General features: G+C 46.1%; 4 protein-coding genes across 5 annotated transcripts; 1 reads left to right on the top strand and 3 right to left on the bottom strand.

Annotated features, from left to right (window-relative positions):
• Positions 1–178: 178 nt before the first annotated feature.
• Positions 179–3,355, bottom strand: LOC5511530 (CUB and peptidase domain-containing protein 2). The gene is made up of 6 exons (XM_001631923.3): positions 3,251–3,355; positions 2,927–2,947; positions 2,236–2,553; positions 1,598–1,705; positions 1,388–1,525; positions 179–404 (listed from the first exon to the last, which is right to left on the bottom strand). Exons 1-6 carry the CDS (start codon positions 3,294–3,296, stop codon positions 214–216), a joined length of 822 nt encoding a protein of 273 aa, XP_001631973.2. The 5' UTR covers positions 3,297–3,355; the 3' UTR covers positions 179–213.
• A 1,937-nt stretch (positions 3,356–5,292) lies between these two features.
• On the bottom strand, positions 5,293–6,546 carry LOC116617840 (QRFP-like peptide receptor). Its single transcript, XM_032380896.2, has one exon. It carries the CDS (start codon positions 6,544–6,546, stop codon positions 5,446–5,448), a length of 1,101 nt encoding a protein of 366 aa, XP_032236787.1. The 3' UTR covers positions 5,293–5,445.
• A 1,103-nt stretch (positions 6,547–7,649) lies between these two features.
• On the top strand, positions 7,650–18,857 carry LOC5511548 (organic cation transporter protein). Of its 2 annotated transcripts, XM_048726300.1 has the most exons (11): positions 7,650–7,801; positions 7,890–7,965; positions 8,472–8,833; positions 10,306–10,452; positions 10,725–11,005; positions 11,571–11,810; positions 12,150–12,284; positions 12,384–12,469; positions 12,554–12,662; positions 17,599–17,671; positions 18,222–18,857. In XM_048726300.1, the coding sequence occupies exons 3-11, from the start codon at positions 8,477–8,479 to the stop codon at positions 18,516–18,518; spliced, it is 1,725 nt and encodes a 574-aa protein (XP_048582257.1). In that variant the 5' UTR covers positions 7,650–7,801; positions 7,890–7,965; positions 8,472–8,476; the 3' UTR covers positions 18,519–18,857. The 2 variants fall into 2 exon arrangements, with proteins under 2 accessions (XP_048582257.1, XP_048582256.1); XM_048726299.1 differs by lacking the exon at positions 7,650–7,801 and having other exon boundaries at positions 7,828–7,965; positions 8,436–8,833.
• A 325-nt stretch (positions 18,858–19,182) lies between these two features.
• LOC5511581 lies at positions 19,183–20,326 on the bottom strand. Its single transcript, XM_032380898.2, has one exon. The coding sequence runs from the start codon at positions 20,133–20,135 to the stop codon at positions 19,569–19,571; it is 567 nt and encodes a 188-aa protein (XP_032236789.1). The 5' UTR covers positions 20,136–20,326; the 3' UTR covers positions 19,183–19,568.
• Positions 20,327–20,479: the final 153 nt, after the last annotated feature.

The following is a 20,479-nucleotide window of genomic DNA, read 5'->3' as shown; positions in this document are numbered from 1 at the left end:
CTACGTCCGTTCATAAAAAAAAACTGAGAACGCTTTTATTAATGGGGTCTGGGGGACGGGGCAGACTAGGTTAAGACTTTTAGATAGCACATAACGTATTCACTTCCTTGCTCTGCAACAGTTTAGCAAGCGGCGAAAAATGTTAACTGATAGTGGAATCAAATAACCCAGACGCTCATACTCCTCAGACTTTATTTACTCCAGGTCAAGCGTTCATATGTACTGATTAATCCATGTGACAAATTTACTGACTTTGGCATTCACAGAGTAGTGACCAGGGGCGCACGCCCTGGCGCCAAAGCTGACCACACCCTGTAGATACCAGTGCCCCAGTTTACTCTTGCAAACCACAGGGCCCCCACTGTCTGTGTTACAGGTGCTGATGGAGCTTCTTCCGCCATATCCTGAAGCGACATAATGCAAAATAGGGACGAATAAGAAAATGTTCGGGACAACATCCACTCTTGCGCATTATGGTATGACGCAGTGAGGGTTGTGTTCGGGACAACATCCACTCTTGCGCATTATGGTATGACGCAGTGAGGGTTGTGTTCGGGACAACATCCGCTCTTGCGCATTATGGTATGACGCAGTGAGGGTTGTGTTCGGGACAACATCCACTCTTGCGCATTATGGTATGACGCAGTGAGGGTTGTGTTCGGGACAACATCCACTCTTGCGCATTATGGTATGACGCAGTGAGGGTTGTGTTCGGGACAACATCCACTCTTGCGCATTATGGTATGACGCAGTGAGGGTTGTGTTCGGGACAACATCCACTCTTGCGCATTATGGTATGACGCAGTGAGGGTTGTGTTCGGGACAACATCCACTTTTGCGCATCATGGTATGCCGCAGTGAGGGTTGTGTTCGGGACAACATCTACTCTTGCGCATTATGGTATGACGCAGTGAGGGTTGTGTTCGGGACAACATCCACTCTTGCGCATTATGGTATGACGCAGTGAGGGTTGTGTTCGGGACAACATCCGTTCTTGCGCATTATGGTATGACGCAGTGAGGGTTGTGTTCGGGACAACATCCGTTCTTGCGCATTATGGTATGACGCAGTGAGGGTTGTGTTCGGGACAACATCCGCTCTTGCGCATTATGGTATGACGCAGTGAGGGTTGTGTTCGTTGCTATAGCTACGAACCTATGCCTATAATACCACTCAATTTTAGATTTTTGCCAATAGACTAACACGTACAACATCTTCACCTATTAATTATACTTTAAAAATTATTGCAAAACTTTAACCTTCTATTATTTGACTTTAATAGCGCCTTTATGAAACTGTCCAAAACATAAATCGATAGAAAATCAATAAATATATCATAGAGCAACATAATGGCCGTTGTAAGGTGAATGTTGCCAAGGTGATATACCTGTGCACATCATAGCTGTAGTAATAGGTATATCATCATAGTCTGTCTGACACTCTTGTCTGTTAACCACTGGAAGTGGTGTCTGTTTGAGGACATCTGATTGGCTCTTCCAGTCACCGCCCACTGTCAATCCCCAGCCTGTGAAGTTAAAAAAAGGGCGTGGTAAGAGAAAAGGGGCTGGGGTGGGAATGTTATAGGTCTGGTTTTTACCGGTAGCGTAGCAGATCTTCCCGTCCGATAGCTCCTCGCCCTGTCGTGGTAGACATGCAAGGTTCACGTACTTGTTCAGTCGTGCGGGCTTGTTAAGCTTGATCAGTGCTGGTATTTAAACGGAAAAAGTGGTAGTTAATTTTTAATAGTTTTTAACTTGTAAATCACACGAACCTCTCGGGATTAACTGACTTGAGTTCGCGATAAGATAAGATAAGAAGCGATAAGAAGCGTACTTGATTATAGAATCTTGAATAATATTGGTTGATCGAGCCATAAGCTAACCAATCCACCAATATGATGGCGTTTTCTCCGGACTATCCCCTCTCCCTCCCTCGAGTGCCAGGGCACCATCACCGCCGCCATGTCAATGTGATTTTACCGATGCCATTGTTAAAAATGGCTGTTGTCAATTTTGATGGCGGTTGTTACTCGGATTGTACTCGTGGTCTTATCGTGGTATATCATTGGGAATAGTTTATTTGGTTTGAAATATTCGGATTGAACTCGTGCTCTTACCGGGATTTCATTGTTAATGGGTGATTGGTTTAAAATACTCGGATTGTTCTTGTGGTCTTTCTTGTGTGAATTGTGGTTGGCTTGTATCAGTAATACTCTGATTCAAGTCGTGGTCTTACCGATGTCATTGTTAATGGCAGTGGGTTCAAAGTACTGAGGATGCACAATAATCCTAGCTACGGAAAACCTCTGCTCGGTGCCTTCCGAAGCGCTTCGCTTGTGCTCGCCGAGAGTGATCGCCAGTTCATTATAATTTTTCGGATCTTTCACGTGATCCACGCAGTGCGCCGCAGTAACAACCCATTGCGGGCTCACGAGAGTACCGCCGCAGTGATGTCCATTGTTGTAGTTGATCTGCACCATCCAGGGCCAAGAGTTGGGCTGTGCGTCACTTCCGCTGATGATACGAGTACCGTAGCGATATCCGCATGAAAGAGCTGAGAACAGGGAAAACATGAGACGAATCACATCTGGTAATATCAATGGTTTCTGTGCATGAGATAGGAGGGTCTTGTAAGGATGAATGATGACACCCCCATGACACCCCGTAGAGTAAGAATTTTACAAAGAGAATTGGCGACCTTCCTCAAGAAGCCCTCAGGCAACATTTCTAGTCATTGTTACACCTTTTCTATTCGTGTTTTCGTATGTTTTTTTTATAACCATGGGGGAAAAATCCCTATTCAATCTTACATAAGAGCCATATCAAGTACGTACTGGACGACTTTCCAATTCATTGAGGGATCCGGTGAACAGAGTGTGCCACCTTTTTTAATGATAAGATGATTTGGAATTTCATCATTAACTTACCACTTGTGTGCTTTAGAATCACTGCAAAGAAAACCATAACACTTTTATCAGTTTATATATAAAATAAAATAATCTTGTTAAATCCTTCCTTGTAGTGTTTTTATCATAGGTTACACATTGACCAGGTATCCGGTAGCGCCGGAGTCTATAAAAAATGATTCATCCGGTTATTATAGTCCGAGTTTGTCGTCTCTTTTAGCCTACGTCCGCTACGCAGGCTATTTCTTTGAATCGTCCCTTCTTCTACTTAAGGTGTGGTCGAAAACATAATTATAAAATGTCAATACCAAACTTCCGAAGGAGTCTTCAGCACATTCACCTCACCTGACACGGAGAGAAAGACGACCAGAAGCTGACTTGATGTTTTCATGATGACCGCGGGCAAGTGAGTCAGAATATCATGTATACAGTTTATATCATTGCATTTACTAAACCTTGATTGACAAGTATCAATCAACTTAACTGTATTTCGTATACATAGCCTCAATATTGTGTTTGCATTCTTTATTTGTGAGCGTTTCTATGCCTGTTTTTGGGTCAGCTGCGATCGAGAAAATTTTGTTCTCAGTTATGCGCTAAAAGACAGGAACTTTTTTTCTTTAAAAAAAATAATAATTCAGTTCAATACAAAAAGCAAAGTCATGGAACTGAATATGCTGGGTACACACGAAAGGTTGTTATTTGATACTTTACAAGGAATATTTACCCAGCTTTCTACCTACTAAAGCAATAAACGTTCATCAATCTATACCCAAGCGCGTTGAGTCATGTATCAATCGTATGTAATGTTAGGAAAACAAATAATAGACTTGCACAATGTTGTTCAAAAATGGAATTTCAAGATGAAAAAGAAGAAGCTCGTAGTTGATAGATACAGAAGGGGCGGACCCGGAAAGGGGGGATGGGCAAAGGTCCCTTTCCTTTTTTCCGAACAAAATGTTAAAAGAAAATATTTTTAATGTTGAAATTTTCGAATTTTCCACCAACCAGCAGATATTTTATACATTGTTTCACCCCGCCCTAACCTCATCCCCCGCAACCTACAATGCTGGACAAAACTAGTTGTCGCGTCCTTAAAAAAAGGCGGATTTCTCGATATCTATCGTTAGTCAACTAGTTTTCTTTCCAAGACAATGTCATTTAAACCCTCCTTCCCCTCTTTTAATGTTGGATGATGTGCTTAAATTCTGAGAAAGACAGCCCGAATTGAACAACATTGTAATGGGGGGAGGGGGGTGAAGCGCGTAGGAGGAGTAGGGTACATTGAACCCCCTATGCAGTGAAAAAACAAAAAAGTCGACAATAGTTTTGTCCAGCATTGAAGGTTCACAACTTAATCATTTAAGTTAATCATTTTTACCGTTATATAAAAAAAGCGCCTTTATTAGCCACCTTTGCTGGAGAGGAGAGGAAATGGCTGGAAAGCTGTGTTTGCACAGATGACCGAGTTTTTCAAATAGAAATAAATGATGCGGTAACTGTGCATACAAGATATTCGTCTTAAAGTTAGAATTACAATGCGAGGAAGTCTTCTGTTACACCATTTGATAGGTAGAAGAAAAAACAAAAGACAAAAGGCCGAGATTTACCAAGGATCTCGTGCAACCCATGTGGTATACACCTTTTTCAAATATTAAGGTTGCCGACTCGGAGAATCTGTGTCGTAGCCCGCGGTGCCTCATGGGTAATAAGAATAGGCGTAAATAAAACACAAATCTAGTTTTAAAGCTGCTAGAGTGTTTTCAAAAACCCATGAAATACTATTTAGTTTATTTTGTACTCACATTGCAATGTCTTTGTGGTTCTCTTTTGTTCTGGCTTGACTATTACACTTTAACAATTACATTTTCTTTTGCACGGGATTTTGAAAACTACCCTATTCTTGTGTATATTCCTGTAAAGATTCGCACGGTTTTTAAACACCAGGATTCAGTAACCAGGACCCACGTTATAAGCAATGTGGGCTACTTGCAACCTTATTTGGAGTGTATGTTAATGAGCTTTTGCATAAATAAATCAAAATAAAGCTGCTATTCAATATTATATATCAATAATATTATGCATAATTGTACTCACTATCTCGATACTGAGTGATAGTGCATAGCGCCCCCTTCCCCCCCCCCCCCCCCCCTCTCCCCGGCGCGTATTTTGAGAATCACGCAATCTGGGGTAGATGTCTTCATAATCTGCAAGCTAGTTACTGATCCTATGCGCGCACATCTTCCTGAGACAGTGTTGGATTCGGTTTATGTTATATCCGGAAGAAACAATGCCTCGGCCGTTGACCTTGCCTGATTCCGCTTGTCTTGTCATTGGCAATTCTGGATATCACAAAAACCACATCAAATAAATTGCTTAGAATCAGATGGGACGATATTTAAATCTATTTTTTTTTAAAGCTCAACAATGTTCATATGTTTAAACATGTATTTTTGCTAAAAAGTTATCAGCTGAGAATTGCTTGAAAGTTTATATAAATAACATTATTTTTTTAATGTTTATTGGTAGAGTTGCCCATCCTATGGACCTCTATCTCCTTCCACAAGTCCGTTAGGCACGCGACTGACTTTCTCGGGGTCGTAGATAACGTTCAGGTGGACCGAGCCTGACTGAAATACAGAAGACGAGGTACGTGACCGCGACCTTAATGGCTGCTCAGTTTTCTTGCGGTTTACTGCTGCCCATCGGCACCGTAACAATTCCTTGAACACTCCCCGAAACTGCTTGCTGTAGAAGCAATAAATGACGGGGTTTACAGCAGCTTGTGTGAAGATCATGAGTTGAACGCACCGCCAAACCATGTCCCCAGAATACACGTGAAAATAACGCAGCGAACGAACCGCCAAGAACGGGAAGTAACAAGCGACGAAAATTAACGTCACGATCGCTAGCATCTTGGTTATCTTTTTCTCGTTAAAGCCCTCTTTCAGCGACGGGGTCTTGGAGGCGAGGCGTGCACGGGCTAACTGATGTTTCTTTAGAGACTTGAAAATCTTATAATGCGCCCAGCTCATGTAAGATAATGGTACAATAAATAGTGACACTCCTTGAATAGAGTAGTAGATCTGCCGTCCTTTATTTCCCCAAGCTGTGTTCACACATTGGAGTGGAGAGCCATCGCCACTTGTTATTCTGTAAGCGTAGAGTAGGGGAGAACATAAGACCAAAGACAAAGCCCAAATGAGGAGAGGTATGAACTTCCTCTGATTTACTCTCTGCGAACGAGCCAGAAGTGGAGACGACACTGCTACAAGTCTCTCGTGACTTATTGCGGCGAGCGTTAAAATAGATGCCGTATAGCTACTCTCAATAAGAAAACTTTGCACCGGACACAACACTTTGCCGGACACCCAAGCACCGGCGAGAAAAGCGGCCAGGTCGATTGGTGTAAGTAGGGTAAAAAGAAGGTCTGCAGAGCTAAGACTGGCTATAAAGCAGAGCAAAACCGAAGTTGTTTCGCGATACGACTTATAACATGTGAGTAATGCGAAGATATTTCCAACGGTGGCCAGTAGAAATATGATGATGTAGTAGACGATGTAGGAGTACCGTACTGCTGCAGGAAAGACTTGGTTGGGCCCTGTGTCCGCTGAAATACTCGCGTTTGTAGTATTTTCCATGTTCGTGTCGCTTCTTTGAGTGTGGCTTGACGTGTTTTGCTTCGCTTTGTTGTTGTGACTGATGAAAAGAACTCGTGCGGAATAAAATACCAACGGGGTGAGCTAATGCGTGACAGGAAGTATTATACCAAGCCCGGAAGTTGATTTTTGCTTTTCAACCTTGAGTTGATAATCTAACCAATTGTAATGCTATGGGTAACATATGGGATGTAAAGTTAAGCTTCGATCAAATGGAGATGATGAGAGCAAGTGAGAGTCAAAGACTTCACGCGAGTGGTCATGTTTCAATTCCCCCCTTTTTTTTTTATAAGAACGTCTAATTTTTAGTTGAGGCTGATGGGCTGTTCTTACTTTTGGGAAATTTTAAGGCTGAATATGTTCTAAACGATGTTCTAAACGATGTTCTTAAATTTTAGAGTACATAAAATTATAATACCCAAAAAATTATTAGAATGTTAGCATGTTCTTAAAATTTGGCGAAATCCCAGGCTGGACGTTCTGATAAAGAGGATTTCATAAAAAAAAGAGTGTATAAGATGAATCAGCGTAATCTTCAGGATCCATTACCGAATTGGCACATATAAAACCGAATCTGTAATTAACCTTTAAAAAAATTGTATTTTGTTGTGGAAATGCTGGCCAATTATACACTCAATAACTAACAAGCAGTCCAACCTTTGTATAAATACCATGAACAAGAGATTCCTTGCATTTATACATATTCAACAGAGTTACAAAGATGTGTCACATGATTTACCACCAAAAGATTTGTCGTGTATCACCATAAATACCATGGTATTTATACAGAAGATGAGCTGTTATTATACCTACAATAACTCTCATTAACGCAATCAAACGCCGGCAACTCTAATAAACATGAGAGCGCACGGTCAAACAATGACGAGTGCTGGAACTCTCATTAAACCTCATCTCCGTTTAGTCTCCCCTCCGCAGCCACTCGTGCGCAGCACGAAGGAGACTAATCTCCGTCTGGATCGAGTGAGGTAGACGCTGATAAGGTGTGACGTTACAGTGCGTTACAGGGCGTGACAGTAGCGCTGCGTGACAGGAAGCTTTATAGCGGCATGTGGAAATGAGGTGCCACCCATACTAAGATATAAAAAAAAACCTCAAGTACTTAACAAACATTCCGCCAATGAACGGTGAACGGATTTGGTCTCAAGGGATTTTTTATACCATACAAACTACAAGAGCTTTAAAGAGTCGAGAGGGAGTTGGATTTCACTCCAATAAGGCGAGATTTGTATTCACTGATGATGAGTGCTGTATGTTTAAGTAGTAGGTGTAAATACAAATACTGATAAAAAACATACCAAACGCAGGGAAGTCGTTGATAAAACGTGTCGTTACAGAGCATTTCAAGCAGCTTTGCATCCGCATTTGATCGTATTTCCATAGGTGAGTGCGCTATTAATAGATTACTATTATTAACTAAAGTCAAAAGTCATTACCATAGATTGCCTCATTATAATGAAATTGTTGAATAATAAAAACGCAAGTCACTACAATTAATAAGTATATTTTACGACTCTCACTACGCATGCATTTTTTACATAATTTTGTCTGTCCTGTTTTTACACCGTAAGGTTCTAGTGGTAAATTGCGTTTTCCATATGTTGTTTTCCCGTCTTCTGTACGGAGAGTTCTGTACCTGAGGAGGTGCAAGAGAATGCGATGCTACAGACAGTTTTCTATTGCCTTCACGTTCTGTATAATTCCTGTTATCTAAATGGATCTAAATGAATTTAAAATTATAACATTTCAAGGGGTTTGAGAATGAATTAATGATAAGCTGGTGTTGAATGATAAAGATATTCACTCCAGCACTCCTTTCAAAACATTCCAATTCCCCCATTTCCATGAAACAGTTTTAATATTGACATACATTGGCATCCACACTTGAGGAAACATGGCAGAAGGGGTTCAGCTCACCAAAGTGGTCAAGGGAAGAGAAGACGATTGCGATGAGGCGGCATCCACGCCACTCATGCTACAGTCAGACCGAGCTTACGACTTCGACGATCTTCTACGTCTCGTTGGCGGGTTCGGTCGCTACCCTGCTTTCCTGTACGCCTTTACGTGTATTATGTCAGTGCCCGTCGGGCTCCAACAGCTCATCCAGGTATTCTATGCCGTCACTCCACCGTTTGACTGCAAAGGCTCGCTACCTGTTGCACGTAATGGTAGCTGTGGTGTTAGCGAGTGTTGTGCGAACTGCACAGAGTACGGGTTTGATACAAGCGAGTTGACAAGCGCCGTATCCGAGGTAAAGGTAGTGTGGAATCATACCACTAATGTACTAAAATGGTTTAGTTTTATCAAGGATTTTTTTTTAATTTATGGAGCAAAACCCATCCTAATCGTACTATATATTATATTTAAAAGTGAGCGCTTGGGTCTCCCAACAAAGATAAATTGTTTTGGGATTAATAGTACTTATAAAGTTAGGGTGAGTTGTGCTCTCATCGCGGTTTACGTGCAGACAACTTCCGGTCTTTGAGCATTGAGTATCGGCTTGTGTTATCACATCCTCGGGGACCCAGGGCGCCGCGGAGATCGGGCACACAGGGAGCGCGGAGCGAGAAAGAAACAGGCTTTCAGTGCTTTTTCTTTCTCGCGCGCTCCCTGTGCGCCCGATCTCCGTGACGCCCTGGGTCCCCGAGGATGGTGTTATCACGGATCACATCTGAAGTCATACAGTCGATTGACCACAGGCTTACCAACCTCTCAGTCAGTCTACAGTCAATCCCAGTAACTAGCTCGAACATTTTCACGATTGATCACCTTATTTTGAATAAATACACATCACAAAGCAATGAGAGTTCATTGTGACTTTTATTATAGGAAATAAGACAATTATAGGACAATAACAGGAGTTGAACAATAGTGAAAATATTCGAGCTGGTTACTGGGATTGAGTGGAGACTGACTGAAAGGTTGGTAAGCCTATGGATTGACAAAAAGGTTGTCATCAACTGGCTTCGCGACTGCGCAACAAGCCCGCATGTAAGCATGGGTAAAAACTACTGAAGCGCTTAGCTGCATATATTATCCACTGCATAACTTCAGACTTAGACCCGCTTCAGTGTTTTTTTTTTACCCATGCTTACATGCGAGCTTGTCGCGTAGTCGCAAAGCCGGTTGATGACAACCTTTTGTCAAACGACTGTATAAGAGTAGCCACCGCGTATACTGGAAGTTATGCAGTGGCTACTATATGCAGCTAGGCGCTTCAGTGTTTTTACCCATGCTTACATGCGGGCTTGTCGCGTAGTCGCGAAGCCGGTTGACGACAACGCTTTGTCAATCGACTGTATATGATAGTGCACGTCTTTCTTGATTGCGTTTTGCTACAGCTGACGGTCTCCTAATGCTAAATATATATTTTGGGGTCTAAAGAAAAAATGTGTTAAACCTACTGGATTATAAAGTTTGCACTCACGTATGTTTTGTGCTACCATCTGCGCTTGACTGCACAAGTCAAGCGCAGACTTGTGCAGTCAAGCGCAGATGGTAGCACAAAACATACGTGAGTGCAAACTTAGTGTTTTGTTGCCGGTATCCTATCGCCCATGACTACACACTCATTTTGTTTTATAAGAAGCTTTCTTATCAATTTATATAAAGGTTCAGCCCGAGATCCAAAGAATATGCTGAGAACATAACCAGACTAAATAAAGCAGCAAAATAATCGAAGAATCAAATTTACCATCATCTAATGATCCCGTTTGTTGGCAGTGGCAGCTAGTGTGCAGTCGGTCCCATCTCAAGGCCATGACCCAAGCCGTGTACATGGCGGGGTTGCTCGTAGGATCTGTCACGTTCAGCTCCATCTCCGATCACTTCGGCAGACGACTTTCTATGTTCCTCAGTATCTTTCTCATGGTAAGGGTGATTTGAACAGTCAAGAGCACTACTACATCACCATAAACACAGTCATCATTATCACAACCACCATGAACACCCCTCGTGCCGTCGTGAGCGCTCGCACCATCCCCGCCGTGTAGTCACCAAATTAATGAATGCCATCATTATCAACAATACAACGAGAGCAATCACAATCACTCAAACACCGATCATTGTTTTTTGTTATCATTTATATTACTTCATGCAATACTGGCATGCTACCATCACCATGGTTGTGAACACTGTTTCAGGCCGCGTGTGGTATCGTGTCCGGTGTGTCCGATTGTCTGTCCATGTTTGCGCTGTTTCGGTTCGGTGCGGGCGCGGCGTGTGCGGGGTGTCTCCTGGCTCGGTACGTGTACTGCGTCGAGCTGGTCGTCAGAAAGCATCGTACAGCTGCTGGCTTTATCAGTAACATGTTCGTCAGTGTTGGGTTTTCCTCCGTCACACTCTTTGTGTATTTTATCCATGAATGGAGGTATCAGCTGGTAGCTGTATCTGCGACTGGACTACCTTTACTCATCTTTTGGTGGTATGCACCTCACTCAAACCAAGGAAAATGTTTACATTAGTTAATGTTATGGTATTTTCCATTTTCTTTGTTTTTTGTAGTTGGTAATCTTGTGGAAAATCGAATAATAAACAGGTTAGGACAGTCTACATTCTCGTTGTAAAAAAAGTTATTTGTTATATCTCAGGGCCGTAGCAGGGGTGGGGCACCGGGGGCACGCCCCCCCCCCCAATATTTTCAAAAATTATTAGGGAATGACTAATAGGGGCGTGGCTGTGCCCCCCCTCCCCAATAATTCGAGGCCTGCTACGGCTGTGTATCTATCCTGAAGGTGGAAACGCTGGTTTGAGCATGCACGTCCTGTTTAAATGAATCATTCAAGTAAAACTACAAAGATTGACTTCAAAGCACTCGCTGTTTCACAGCTTCTAAACTAAAGCGTTCTAAATATGTCTGGTTCTTCTGCTTATAAGGGATTTATAACGAACATAATAGCCCTTTTCAATAAACGCGCAGTACTGGAAATAGTCTTGCGTTTTTCAGCACTGACTTCACAAGGTTGACTAAATATGTGTTTTTCGGATAGGTTCATCCCGGAATCGCCTCGCTGGCTTATTGCTGAGAATAAGTTGGATGAGGCGCATGCGCTGTTGACAAAGTTTGCTGAGAAAAACCGTGTAACCGTGGACTCAAAGCACCTGATGCACATGATTCGAGAGGTAAAAAAGGCCGATATCCGAAGTGACGACAACCGGAAATACGGGATGCTGGATTTACTGAGGACCCCGAAACTGAGGAAGAGGACCTTCATATGTGGCGTCAACTGGTACTGGATATACACCCCTTCTTTATTTCTCTCTTTGGTTATTTTAAGTTATAAACCTCATTTTGTATCAAAAGAAACGCGAAATTAGACTCACGTGAAAATATCCGAGTTGCGCTTGTTTCATAGCCCGACTAATATATCGTTTCCCTTCAAAACGTTAAGCTTGTTCAGAAACTTGTTCATCATCATCATCATCGTCAGCCAACACTATCATCATCTTCAAACCCGAATTTAAGCTCGTGCGTACTGCAACCTGTCAGATAGTGTCGGGAGGTGTGTGTATAGGTGCATCACTTTCCTATTGATTGAATTACCGTTGATGCGTGTTGTCTTTTTTAGGTCTGTTAACGCTCTCGTGTTTTTCGGTCTCAATCTCAACGTGAAGAATCTCGGAGGGGATATCTATCTGAACTTTTTCATTCTCTGTATCATCGAGATCCCAGCAGCTCTTATCTGCTGGTTCGCCCTCCAAAGGTGAGCCACTAAAAAGTTACCGAGTTAATGAAAGAGCTGAGATGATGAGTTTTACATTATAGTAAAATGTCGATGCGAAATATCATTTTGCTGTCGTAGGTTTGGACGGCGCATACCATATTGCGTATTTATGCTGACCGGTGGAGTCGCAGGCTTACTAGTATTGGCTGTACCTACTGCAAAAGGTATGGCATTTCTCCACCATACCAAGATCTTAGTGTGATGTGTCTTTGTATTGTATACTAAAAGTATGTTATTCATGTTTTCAGGGTATCAGTCGGTGATAGTGGGACTCGCCATGATTGGCAAAATTTGCATCGTTATGACGTTTCTCGCCATTTATATATTCACCGTCGAGCTTTATCCTACAGTGATCAGGTACGTCTGTCCATATCAGTTGCCTCCCAACCCCCCTAATCTATCAGATGCTTCCCTTTCACTTCTCAGCCCTATACCAGGTGTCTCCCCTCTCATGTGGCTCAGTCCTTATCAAGTGTCTCTCACCTTTCCACCCCCCTTTGTCCATACCAGGTGTCTCTGTACCCCCCTCAGTCCATACAAGGTGTCTCTCTACCCCCCTCAGCCCATACCAGGTGTCTCTCTACCCCCCTCAGTCCATACCAGGTGTCTCTCTAACCCCCCTCAGTCCATACCAGGTGTCTCTCTACCCCCCCTCAGTCCAAACCAGGTTGTTCTCTACCCCCCTCAGTCCATACCAGGGTCTCTCAACCCCCCTCAGTCCATACCAGGTGTCTCTCTACCCCCCTCAGTCCATACCAGGTGTCTCTCTACCCCCTCAGTCCATACCAGGTGTCTCTCTACCCCCCTCAGTCCATACCAGGTGTCTCTCTACCCCCCTCAGTCCATACCAAGTTGTTCTCTACCCCCCTCAGTCCATACCAGGTGTCTCTCTACCCCCCTCAGTCCATACCAGGTGTCTCTCTACCCCCCTCAGTCCATACCAAGTTGTTCTCTACCCCCCTCAGTCCATACCAGGTGTCTCTCTACCCCCCTCAGTCCATACCAGGTGTCTCTCTACCCCCCTCAGTCCATACCAGGTTGTTCCCTACCCCCCTCAGTCCATACCAGGTGTCTCTCTACCCCCCTCAGTCCATACCAGGTTTCTCTCTACCCCCCTCAGTCCATACCAGGTGTCTCTCTACCCCCCTCAGTCCATACCAGGTGTCTCTCTACCCCCCTCAGTCCATACCAGGTTGTTCTCTACCCCCCTCAGTCCATACCAGGTGTCTCTCTACCCCCCTCAGTCCATACCAGGTGTCTCTCTACCCCCTCAGTCCATACCAGGTGTCTCTACCCCCCTCAGTCCATACCAGGTGTCTCTCTACCCCCCTCAGTCCATACCAGGTGTCTCTCTACCCCCCTCAGTCCATACCAGGTTGTTCTCTACCCCCCTCAGTCCATACCAGGTGTCTCTCTACCCCCCTCAGTCCATACCAGGTGTCTCTCTACCCCCCTCAGCCCATACCAGGTGTCTCTCTACCCCCCTCAGTCCATACCAGGTTGTTCTCTACCCCCCTCAGTCCATACCAGGTGTCTCTCTACCCTCCTCAGTCCATACCAGGTGTCTCTCTACCCCCCTCAGTCCATACCAGGTGTCTCTCTACCCCCCTCAGTCCATACCAGGTGTCTCTCTACCCCCCTCAGTCCATACCAGGTTGTTCTCTACCCCCCTCAGTCCATACCAGGTGTCTCTCTACCCCCCTCAGTCCATACCAGGTTTCTCTCTACCCCCCTCAGTCCATACCAGGTGTCTCTCTACCCCCCTCAGTCCATACCAGGTGTCTCTCTACCCCCCTCAGTCCATACCAGGTGTCTCTCTACCCCCCTCAGTCCATACCAGGTGTCTCTCTACCCCCCTCAGTCCATACCAGGTGTCTCTCTACCCCCCCTCAGTCCATACCAGGTGTCTCTCTACCCCCCTCAGTCCATACCAGGTGTCTCTCTATACCCCTCAGTCCATACCAGGTGTCTCTCTACCCCCTCAGTCCATACCAGGTGTCTCTCTACCCCCCTCAGTCCATACCAGGTGTCTCTCTACCCCCTCAGTCCATACCAGGTGTCTCTCTACCCCCTCAGTCCATACCAGGTTGTTCTCTACCCCCCTCAGTCCATACCAGGTGTCTCTCTACCCCCTCAGTCCATACCAGGTGTCTCTCTACCCCCCTCAGTCCATACCAGGTGTCTCTCTACCCCCCTCAGTCCATACCAGGTGTCTCTCTACCCCCTCATTCCATACCAGGTGTCTCTCTACCCCCCCTCAGTCCATACCAGGTGTCTCTCTACCCCCCTCAGTCCATACCAGGTGTCTCTCTACCCCCCTCAGTCCATACCAGGTGTCTCTCTACCCCCTCAGTCCATACCAGGTTGTTCTCTACCCCCCTCAGTCCATACCAGGTGTCTCTCTACCCCCCCTCAGTCCATACCAGGTGTCTCTCTACCCCCCTCAGTCCATACCAGGTGTCTCTCTACCCCCCTCAGTCCATACCAGGTGTCTCTCTACCCCCCTCAGTCCATAACAGGTGTCTCTCTACCCCCCTCAGTCCATACCAGGTTGTTCTCTACCCCCCTCAGTCCATACCAGGTGTCTCTCTACCCCCCTCAGTCCATACCAGGTGTCTCTCTACCCCCCTCAGTCCATACCAGGTGTCTCTCTACCCCCCTCAGTCCATAACAGGTGTCTCTCTACCCCCCTCAGTCCATACCAGGTTTCTCTCTACCCCCCTCAGTCCATACCAGGTGTCTCTCTATACCCCTCAGTCCATAACAGGTGTCTCTCTGCCCCCCTCAGTCCATACCAGGTTGTTCTCTACCCCCCTCAGTCCATACCAGGTTTCTCTCTACCCCTCTCAGTCCATACCAGGTGTCTCTCTACCCCCCTCAGTCCATACCAGGTGTCTCTCTACCCCCTCAGTCCATACCAGGTTGTTCTCTACCCCCCTCAGTCCATACCAGGTGTCTCTCTACCCCCCTCAGTCCATACCAGGTTTCTCTCTACCCCCCTCAGTCCATACCAGGTGTCTCTCTACCCTCCTCAGTCCATACCAGGTGTCTCTCTACCCCCTCAGTCCATACCAGGTGTCTCTCTACCCCCCTCAGTCCATACCAGGTGTCTCTCTACCCCCCTCAGTCCATACCAGGTGTCTCTCTACCCCCCTCAGTCCATAACAGGTGTCTCTCTACCCCCTCAGTCCACAACAGGTGTCTCTCTACCCCCTCAGTCCATACCAGGTGTCTCTCTACCCTCCTCAGTCCATACCAGGTGTCTCTCTACCCCCTCAGTCCATACCAGGTGTCTCTCTACCCCCTCAGTCCATACCAGGTGTCTCTCTACCCCCCTCAGTCCATAACAGGTGTCTCTCTACCCCCTCAGTCCATACCAGGTGTCTCTCTACCCTCCTCAGTCCACAACAGGTGTCTCTCTACCCCCTCAGTCCATACCAGGTGTCTCTCTACCCTCCTCAGTCCATACCAGGTGTCTCTCTACCCCCTCAGTCCATACCAGGTGTCTCTCTACCCCCTCAGTCCACAACAGGTGTCTCTCTACCCCCTCAGTCCATACCAGGTGTCTCTCTACCCTCCTCAGTCCATACCAGGTGTCTCTCTACCCTCCTCAGTCCATACCAGGTGTCTCTCTACCCCCCTCAGTCCATAACAGGTGTCTCTCTACCCCCTCAGTCCATACCAGGTGTCTCTCTACCCCCTCAGTCCATACCAGGTGTCTCTCTACCCCCCTCAGTCCATACCAGGTGTCTCTCTACCCCCCTCAGTCCATACCAGGTTGTTCTCTACCCCCCTCAGTCCATACCAGGTGTCTCTCTACCCCCCTCAGTCCATACCAGGTGTCTCTCTACCCCCTCAGTCCATACCAGGTGTCTCTCTACCCCCCTCAGTCCATACCAGGTGTATCTCTACCCTCCTCAGTCCATACCAGGTGTCTCTCTACCCCCCTCAGTCCATACCAGGTGTCTCTCTACCCCCCTCAGTCCATACCAGGTGTCTCTCTAACCCCCCTCAGTCCATACCAGGTGTCTCTCTACCCCCTCAGTCCATACCAGGTGTCTCTCTACCCCCCTCAGTCCATACCAGGTGTCTCTCTACCCCCCTCAGTCCATACCAGGTGTCTCTCTCTACCCCCCTCAGTCCATACCAGGTGTCTCTCTACCCCCTCAGTCCATACCAGGTGTCTCTCTACCCCCTCAGTCCATACCAGGTGTCTCTCTACCCCCCTCAGTCCATACCAGGTTGTTCTCTACCCCCCTCAGTCCATACCAGGTGTCTCTCTACCACCTCAGTCCATACCAGGTGTCTCTCTACCCCCCTCAGTCCATACCAGGTGTCTCTCTACCCACTCAGTCCATACCAGGTGTCTCTCTACCCCCCTCAGTCCATACCAGGTGTCTCTCTACCCTCCTCAGTCCATAACAGGTGTCTCTCTACCCCCTCAGTCCATACCAGGTGTCTCTCTACCCCCCTCAGTCCATACCAGGTGTCTCTCTACCCCCCTCAGTCCATACCAGGTGTCTCTCTACCCCCTCAGTCCATACCAGGTGTCTCTCTACCCCCCTCAGTCCATACCAGGTGTCTCTCTACCCCCCTCAGTCCATACCAGGTTGTTCTCTACCCCCCTCAGTCCATACCAGGTGTCTCTCTACCCCCTCAGTCCATACCAGGTGTCTCTCTACCCCCCTCAGTCCATACCAGGTTGTTCTCTACCCCCCTCAGTCCATACCAGGTGTCTCTCTACCCCCCTCAGTCCATACCAGGTTTCTCTCTACCCCCCTCAGTCCATACCAGGTGTCTCTCTACCCCCCTCAGTCCACACCAGGTGTCTCTCTACCCCCCTCAGTCCATACCAGGTGTCTCTGTACCCTCCTCAGTCCATACCAGGTGTCTCTCTATCCCCCTCAGTCCATAACAGGTGTCTCTCTACCCCCCTCAGTCCATACCAGGTGTCTCTCTACCCCCCCTCAGTCCATACCAGGTGTCTCTCTACCCTCCTCAGTCCATACCAGGTGTCTCTCTACCCCCCTCAGTCCATACCAGGTGTCTCTCTACCCCCCTCAGTCCATACCAGGTGTCTCTCTACCCCCCTCAGTCCATACCAGGTGTCTCTCTACCCCCCTCAGTCCATACCAGGTGTCTCTCTACCCCCCCTCAGTCCATACCAGGTTGTTCTCTACCCCCCATCAGTCCATACCAGGTGTCTCTCTACCCCCTCAGTCCATACCAGGTGTCTCTCTATTCCCCCCCCCCCTTTCAGTCTACATAACTCCCTAAGAGTTTTTTTTTATAGGAACACGGGTATCGGCGTGTCGTCCATGCTCGCTCGTTTTGGTGGAATTCTTGCGCCGTACATTGTGCTTTTGGTGAGACATACTCCATAGATGTTGCAAATAAAGTACCCTTGTTGATCATGCGTTATATACGGCCAGGGGAGGAGGGTGTAGGAGAGGAGTTTTGGGTAACTAGAAATTGGCTTAGTTAACTGGCGGAATCTCTGAATGTTTTTTTTTACAATCACAACTACTTCAATTCTCCAAACCTAAAGTAACAATGCGGTGTATGACATGTGGATTCTCCGAGTGCTATCTTGAAATAGCACACTTCCGTATCAGGCCCGCATCCCCCCACAACGGCGGAGAGTCCACTTTCTTTTTTTTTCTTTTTTTTTGGGGGGGGGAGGGGGGTAAGATTTTAATCAGAAAACCCACTCCCCGCCCCCCACCCCGGAAAAATTAGGCCTTTTTTGGATTTCGCACCCCCTCCCCCCCAAGAAAAATCCTGGGTACGGGCCTGCGCATATATTTGTGACCCTCTCTGCAATATTCATACAGTAAGGGTAACCTTCTGTGTGTAAAGCATAAAGAAAAGGGATAAATATTTGGTTTAATTTATAATTTATTTATTATTTATCAGGCTGACGTACCGAACGTCAATAAAAACTTCCCTCTTGTTATATTTGGAGTTCTGGCAGTGGCTGCTGGGATACTAGCCCTCTGGCTCCCAGAGACTCTTTTCTCGCAGATGAGTCAGACCGTAGAGCAGGCAGAGGCCTGGGACGAGGACTATAGGATTTACTGCTTCAAGCGAACTCGCGCAGCAGCAGAACAGAAACTTGAGATCGAGGCTCAAGAAAGAGACGCTGCACTTAGCAAGGAAGAGGAGAAGACTGATACGAGCCAGGCTCCTGGTGATGACGTCCTACGATGCTGACCCATGATGAATGATAGAGAAAGTAAAGGAATACGGTTGACAAAACAAAAGATGTAAAGACGCTTTAAGGAGACAGCGGAGTGGCGCATTTTCACATAGATTTATTAACAAAGAAATATAAAGCCTAAAACCTTTTAGCATTTAAACCGCTTATGCAGGATAAACCATGTTCTAATGTTCTAAGTGCACACAATTACATTTAAATCCTTTTACGTATTTTTGCTGAAGAACTAAAGCTTGTATTGTAATTTCCCCCACCCTCCCTTCCTGAGGGTGACAAGGTGCACCTTTTGCTGCGACTCTGCTTTTGCTGGCCAGCAATAAAGCATTATCATTCCATTGTGTGTCACAGTCCCGGAGCCTGTAGCCACCCCCCCCCCCCCCCCCCCCCCCTCTCTCCCCAACTCGACAGGACAGTTCGCTCTCATAAAGGAAAATTAAGTACCACTGCAAGCTAGAACGAACTACATAGGAATAAAAGGGTAAACGAAAACCCCCGCTCAAAATCCTTGCTACGGGCCGGTGACGTCTTGCTTACTTCTAGGGTGCCCTGTGTCCAGTTTTCCGGTTACTCAAGAAATTGGGCAAAAAGCCAATTGTGTCGCAATTAAAGCTTGCAAAAGTGACGAACTATTAGGTATTTGAAAGAAGGGCCGGGTAAATATTTTTATGTTCGATAACTTGATTTTCGTTTTAAAGTAAAAGTTATGCAATTATACAATATATGTAATTTGCCATAAAGATCGTTGATAAATTTGAACAACTTCTTGTAAAAATATGCGTTCTAACGCAACTAAAGCAACTCCAAACCACTGTTGAGAGGTTTATCAATTGACATAGCCTGATATGCTGTTGGTTGCACAGCCTGTCATTCCTGCATGACCTGTTTGACTGGTGTTACATACAAACTGAGTACGTCGGTTCACTCGGATTCAGTGAAAGCACTTTCAATACCAAGTACGTTACTTATAATCAACTCCCTTCCTTACTTGTTAAGTAAGCCAATACCACTGAGTAAATTATAAACTGGGAGGTTCATAAACCATCCAATTACATCTTCACTGATGTTGGAGCACCGTTTCGTATCGGCGCCACAGGGGCCCCGTACTTCAACAATAGCGCGGCCGCGTCGAAGTTTCCCGCCAAAACTGCAACCTCAAGCGGTGTGAGTCCATTTGGCGTTAGCTCCGTCACTTCAGCGCCCGCGTTGATCAGTATTTCAGCAAAGTCTAACAGACCGCTGGCCACCGCTTCGTGCAGTATGAATGAGCCTCGTTCGCTGTACCGTTCTGGTGGCGTGGATCGAAGCGGGTCCTTGATTGAAATGTAACTAGTTGTGGTCGCTTTTGGAGCCTCTCGTTTTGGGAGCTTCCTACCCTGTACACTGTCCTTGCTACTGTTTCTTCGCGGGTTCACGGTCTCGGGTGAGCTCTGGCTATTGTGTCTGTTTCTGTATTCGTCACTGTTCACCTTTTCGTTTTTCTCTTCTTTGTGGTCTTCCCCCGTCGTGATTCCCTTTTTTTTCTTCGCTGTAATGGCTTCTTTGCGAAGATAAAACATCTTGCCGTCTCGTTTGTTATCGTTAGGGACTTCTTGTTTTAGTTTTAGCTGAGGCATGCTTTTATTTTTAAGTCCTAGATTCGCACTTTACTCGCAATTTGGTAGTCTAGCTCGCAGTTATCAGCTTTTACTTTTTCGTTTTCGGGGATTTCGACTTTTTTAACCGGCTGACCATTAAGATTTACAGCACCCCCGAACTTTGTAAGGAAGCGCAGTGTTAAATCTCCGGTCGCCGGTCCCAAATTGCTGCAGTTTTATTTACCCTACATAAATATAACCCTCCGTTTGACCCTAACCTTAATAATAACCGTAATTAAGGCACGTCAGCGGCATTCCTCTTAGCGGTTGGCACTTCGTCTCAACGCCCTGCGCGACCCGATGGCGGCATTCTCAAATTAACG

Source organism: Nematostella vectensis, chromosome 4, assembly GCF_932526225.1.
Source record: "Nematostella vectensis chromosome 4, jaNemVect1.1, whole genome shotgun sequence".
Taxonomy (NCBI): Eukaryota; Metazoa; Cnidaria; class Anthozoa; order Actiniaria; family Edwardsiidae; genus Nematostella; species Nematostella vectensis.
The sequence above is the reverse complement of the archived record's forward strand: the minus strand, read 5'-3'. Positions and strand labels throughout refer to the sequence as shown.

Bases quoted from the DNA above. Each gene is read 5' to 3' on its own strand.
- LOC5511530 (XM_001631923.3), bottom strand. From the start codon at position 3,296: ATGAAAACATCAAGTCAGCTTCTGGTCGTCTTTCTCTCCGTGTCAG. The intron at 2,948-3,250 runs GTGAGGTGAATG...TTTTCTTTGCAG, and splicing joins CGTCTTTCTCTCCGTGTCAG to TGATTCTAAAGCACACAAGT. The intron at 2,554-2,926 runs GTAAGTTAATGA...CCCTGTTCTCAG, and splicing joins GATTCTAAAGCACACAAGTG to CTCTTTCATGCGGATATCGC.
- LOC116617840 (XM_032380896.2), bottom strand. From the start codon at position 6,546: ATGGAAAATACTACAAACGCGAGTATTTCAGCGGACACAGGGCCCAAC.
- LOC5511548 (XM_048726300.1), top strand. From the start codon at position 8,477: ATGGCAGAAGGGGTTCAGCTCACCAAAGTGGTCAAGGGAAGAGAAGAC. The intron at 10,453-10,724 runs GTAAGGGTGATT...ACACTGTTTCAG, and splicing joins TCCTCAGTATCTTTCTCATG to GCCGCGTGTGGTATCGTGTC. The intron at 12,285-12,383 runs GTGAGCCACTAA...TTGCTGTCGTAG, and splicing joins TGCTGGTTCGCCCTCCAAAG to GTTTGGACGGCGCATACCAT.
- LOC5511581 (XM_032380898.2), bottom strand. From the start codon at position 20,135: ATGCCTCAGCTAAAACTAAAACAAGAAGTCCCTAACGATAACAAACGA.